This window comes from Chiloscyllium plagiosum, chromosome 51 (assembly GCF_004010195.1).
Source record: "Chiloscyllium plagiosum isolate BGI_BamShark_2017 chromosome 51, ASM401019v2, whole genome shotgun sequence".
Classification (NCBI taxonomy): domain Eukaryota; kingdom Metazoa; phylum Chordata; class Chondrichthyes; order Orectolobiformes; family Hemiscylliidae; genus Chiloscyllium; species Chiloscyllium plagiosum.
In genome coordinates, this window is record NC_057760.1 from 2,480,994 (window position 1) to 2,486,196 (window position 5,203).

At 54.1% G+C, this 5,203-nt stretch overlaps 1 protein-coding gene across 1 annotated transcript in view; it reads left to right on the forward strand.

The window, feature by feature from the left end:
• Positions 1-204: 204 nt before the first annotated feature.
• Positions 205-5,203, forward strand: part of LOC122544763 (integrator complex subunit 3-like) — a 5,660-nt gene continuing 661 nt past the window's right edge. Inside the window, exons 1-3 of the mRNA XM_043684087.1 lie at positions 205-492; positions 1,459-1,542; positions 4,951-5,064. Of these exons, the coding sequence (XP_043540022.1) occupies positions 442-492; positions 1,459-1,542; positions 4,951-5,064 (249 nt within the window). The 5' untranslated portion in view covers positions 205-441. The remainder of the gene's footprint in view (positions 493-1,458; positions 1,543-4,950; positions 5,065-5,203) is intronic.

Sequence of the window (5,203 nt, forward strand, 5' to 3'; positions counted from 1 at the left end):
GAATCAGGAAAAGGTGAATGGATGTGAGGAATGTCAGCCATGTTCTGATTGAATAGTGTCGCAGGCTCGAGGGGCTGAATGGCCTCCTCCTCCTGTTCCTCGTTATGGTCTTGTGGACAGGAGTGGTGGTTGATTTTGGCTTTGGACCCAGTGGGGCTGCAGTCACCCATGGCGGAGAGGTTGGCCAGGATTGGGGAAGACCCGTTGCCGACTCCTTGCTGCTCCCTCTGTGGTCCCTGCTTGTGCGAGGTGTGAGCAGAGGACTGTCCACCTGCAGACGTCAGTGTTTCACAGAGTTCCCACAGTGCCCGAAGGGAGCATGTTCTCCCAGCCTCTCCCCACAGGAATGGTGTTCTGTCAGGCTTAACAAAGCAATATTCACTGCACCCCTTTCCTTCTCTTGCTCAGAAGCTAGAGAGGTGTTTCAGTGTGATTTCGCCGATGGTCAACGGGGTGTCTGAGAGAGAAGCTAACGACGCATTGAATGCTCATGTAAGTACGGGGCAGCATTTCTGTCACTATCTGTGTTGTCATGTCCTCACACCTCAGCAGCGATCGCCCTGCTGCTGCTGCCATTTTGTTAGCCTTTTATTCCCCCCCCCCCCCCTGCCCCAGACCCACAATCCCAAACTCCGCTCTGATCATTTCAGTCACGCTGTAACTGCTTCCCCATGTCACTGGTGGCACTCTTGCACCTGTTCAGCGTCTCCCCCCCATCTCAGCAACGGGGCTGCATCTGGTCTGAACTGTGAACCCTGCCCCATGACCCTTGGGTTCTGCCTGGCCTACGCCATCTCCTCACTGCCCCCCCCCCCCCCCCCTCCAGGGCTCTGCCTAATCCTTAGCATTTCCCACCTCTATCCTAGAGCTGTGTCAGAGACTGTCATCAGTTTGGTACTGTGAGTCTGAGCCCGGTCAGGAGCTGTTAATCCTCCACACTCTGCTCATTCAGCGGTTCCTCAGGACCGGAAGTGGGAGCTGTGTGGCTTTGTCTCATCGTTCACAGGCTGAGGATGTTGCTGCCTGGGCCAGCATTTACTGCCCTGTTCCCTAATTGCCCAGAGGGGCAGCTAAGAGTCAACCACATTGTGGTGGGCCTGGAGTCACGTAGGCCGGACCAGGTAAAGACGGGCAGACTTCCTTCCCTGACCCAGATGGGTTTTCCCGACAATTGAGAGCGCTTTCGTGGATTCTTAATTCCAGATGCTTTTTTGCTGATTTCAAAATTCCACCACCTGCCAAGTTCCACCGTCCTAAACTGGGAATCAAAGCGTGAGCGTGAGTTGTTATTTATTTTGTATAATTAGTCTTCTCAATAATCCCACTGCTTCCTCCTGAAGCAGCTTCAGACCCTGCTGGGACCTGGGGAGTCCCATTGGTAATCTGCATCGTGGGACAAAGATTGGGTTGGGGTTAATGTCACCTCCCCTGCCTGATCGCTCTGCCTTGACTTGACAGGTCTGCAAGGGTGCACAGCAGCATGAGGAAGTTTGTCTGGGGCTCTTAACGATGATTCTAACAGAACCTCCGCAAGCACAAAGGGTGAGTCTTTTCCTACCATTCAGCCCCCTACCTGTTCAAATCCCTGATCGTGTGCCTCCAGGGCCAGAGGCAGGGCACTACTGCTGTGCCACATGACTGCTAGCTGTTGTAAACGTGCTGAGTCGGTCTGCCCACGTGTTTGGGCTGTTTGCAGGAATATGCTGATAATCAAATCCCACCATTCCCCGGGCCGTACCAACAGTCCAGCTCAGTCAGCGAAACAGCCTGTGTGTTTCTCTCTCTCTCTCTCTCTCGTTGTTCCTGTCAGCAAACCCAGGCGACTGCAACCAACTCCAAACTAACCTGTTCCTCATAAAGAACAACCAGAAAATGGGTTCTGAACTTAAATGCAATGCAGGGGTAGAGGATTCCCAGGGGAATGCAGCGATCATGGAGAGCGACAGAGATGTAAATACACCCCACCTTGAGGTGGCGGCTGTGAATTGGGGAGACAGATTGAGTTACTTGGTTGCCTCCACGTGCAGAATGTTGGATCATCTTCTGACCCATGTTCAGATTGTCCGGCCGATTTCTCAGGTTTCTCCGACTGCTTGGCTGACAGAGGGAGACCTTCTCAGCTCGGACGGTTGCTCCCATCCTGACTGAGACAGAGAGAGTGACCGACACTTCTCCTTGCAAGCCACCCCCCAGCCACTCCACCCTCACAGTGCAGGTGCAAGCCACTTCAGTCTGTCCAGTCTGCACTCGGAAGGGCACCCTACTCACTGCTGTAACCCTGCATGCAGTTTCACCCCACGGGCAACCCACCCTAACCTGCACATCCCTGGGCACTATGGGACAATTTCCCATGGCCTATCCTCCCTAACCTGCACATCCCTGGGCACTATGGGACAAGTTCCCATGGCCTATCCTCCCTGACCTGCACATCCCTGGACTGTGGGAGGAAACTGGAGCACCCGGAGGAAACCCACGCAGACACAGGGGGAGAATGTGCAAACTCCACCCAGTCTGTCGCCCAAGGCTGGAATTGAACCTGGGTTCCTGGTGCTGTGAGACGGCAGTGCTAACCTCTGAGCCACCATGCTGCCCATGTACATGAGAAACCAACTTTAGTTCAGAGGCTGTTGCTAGGCAGTCTTCAGTGCAGATGGAAGAGTTTTCCGCAAGAGTTTGTTCATCAGTTAAGCTGTAAATCTATCTCTTCTTAAAAGCAGTGCTACAACACTCTTTCCACAGTTAACTTCAGTAAACAGTGGGTCAGTGACCTTCTCTGTGTTTCTCCCAGTCACCGTCCTGAGCTGGGCCTTGGACCTTGAGAAGATGTGCCCCATCTCTGTGTCGGGTTTGTGGTGCTGGTGGTCTGTTGGATTTGGTTGTCCACGCACAGAAGGGGCCCTGACAAGTAGGGAGTTACGTAGGGGTGTGGTGGCCCATTCGGCCCCTTGAGACTGTTCTACCATTCCATGTGATTGTGTCTGGGTTGCAATCTAATCCAGACCCTGCAATCGGGCAGTACGGCTGAGTACGTGTCTTCTATTACTCGGTGGAGGGGGGGGGGACGATTGCTTCCCGATGATGAGCTTTTGCCCGAAACGTCGATTCTCCTGCTCCTCTGATGCTGCCTGACCTGCTGCGCTTCTCCAGCACCGCGCTCTCCACTCTGATCTCCAGCACCTGCAGTCCTCACTTTCTCATCGTCATTCTAACCTTAGTACGGAGCCTCTTCCGAGGATGTTGACCTTGAAGAAGTCCTCCTGCCTCCAAGGATCTCAGTGAGTCTGTCCCTCGCTGCGTCGCACAGTTCATGCCCTCGGCCGCGTTCCTGATGACCGTGTGCCCAGCGTCGACTCTCCTGCTCCTCGGATGCTGCCTGACCCGCTGTGCTTTTCCAGCACCACACTCTCAACTCTGATTGCTTACCTGTTGTGTTTCATCTGGGAGCCAGTAAAGTTACTGACAAGGGGCTGTGGAGCGGCTGCCCCTGCAGGTCCCAGGAGATGAGTAGTGAGGTGGAGTGCTGTAAGCCCCCCCCCCCCCCCCGGCATGAAGCCTGAAAGCAGCCTCCTGCAGCAAGTCAGTGTTGAATTCTGTGCAGTGGCCTGCCTGAGGACGGCTCCATTCCAAAGCCTTCGCTGGAAGGGACGCAACCCAGAGAGGGTTGGGTTGCACTTGACGCACGTTGCCAGCCTTGAGAAGGCTGGGAGCTGCTCTGAGGCCGCCCGATTTGGAGAGGCTGCAAGGGAGGGGGAAGCTGGGCGCTGGACACGGGTCCCAGATTGACAAGGGTTGGCCGAAGATCCGCACAGGAGATGAGAATCCTTTCCCTTTGCCCGTCCCAGGGTCTCGGGTGCACGGCCGGAAGTGTTCTCTAAAGGGATTACGGAAGGTGGGCTGCTGGAAAGCAGGGTGCGCGGACTCAGCTTCCCCTGCTCTTGAGGGTTGTGTCATCCTGAAAACCTCTGCCGCGGCTCAGTGTGCGCCTTGGGAGGGCGAACTCAGCCAGAGAACCAGAGAGGAAGCCACTTGGCCCATCGAAGCTAGTGTGCTGTTCGGGTCGATCTGATTTTAACCTCCGCTCCGTATTCCTGCATTCCCCCCCCCCCCCCCCAGTAATCTGACCTGCTCTTGGCCATTGAGATACTCGCCACTTCTGCCTTAAAAAGATTTTCGTATCCACTTCTTTTTGAGGAAGGGGATTCCAACATCAAAGAGACGCTGGGGTGCAGGTTCACAGATCCTGGAAGGTGGAGTCGCTGGTAGACAGCAGAGTGGAGAGGTCACTTGGTTCACCTTGCCTTCATTAGTCATGGGTTTAGGGGGGAGAGGGGAAAGATATAAAAGGGACCGAAGGGGCAACTATTTCACCCAGAGGGTGGTGCTTGTATGGAATGAGGAATTGGTGGAGGCTGGTACATTTACAACATTTAAACGGCATCTGGATGGGTATATGAATAGGAAGGGTTTGGAGGGACATGGGCCGGGTGCTGGCAGGTGGGACTAGATTGGGTTGGGATATCTGGTCAGCATGGAGGGGTTGGACCGAAGGGTCTGTTTCCGTGCTGTACATCTCTATGTCTGTCAACACACTGAGAGGGAAAAGCAGTGAGTCCTCATCTTTGTAAGAAATGGGTGCCACCTTGTTTGCTTAAAACCTATTAATAGACGCCTTTCAGCCCATCAAGTCTGTGCTGGTCAAACACTAGGCCCTTGTTTTACAGCAGCGAAATTGTTTATCATCCAGGGACAGGCTACGCAGCGGTTATATCCCCTCGACCAGAGAGGATTAAGTGATGGTGTCACTGTGGCTTTGCAGGAGTAGACCATTTTTGGGAAGGGGCAGCTCTCTGCTGAGATGTCCACATCGATAGAACCGCGTGCATTGTCCCTCAGTGTGTGCTGGCCAGCTTCCTGCATACCTTAACGGTGATCTCGGATGTTGTGTTGCAGTGCTACCGGGATCTGATGTTGGTGAGCAGAGATGGTATGAACCTGATTTTAATGAAGATTAATCAGCTCCTCATGGAGAAGTACCTGAAACTGCAGGATACCGTCAGGATACAGGTGAGGGGCACAGCACTGGGGATTACTCTCACCTCCACACTTGAAAGATAACGGCCTTTTATCCCCACTGCAGAGAGAAGGGCCACCATACCGAATAACTGGGGTTGGTCAGCGCTGAGGGAGCGGGCACTGTCGGAGG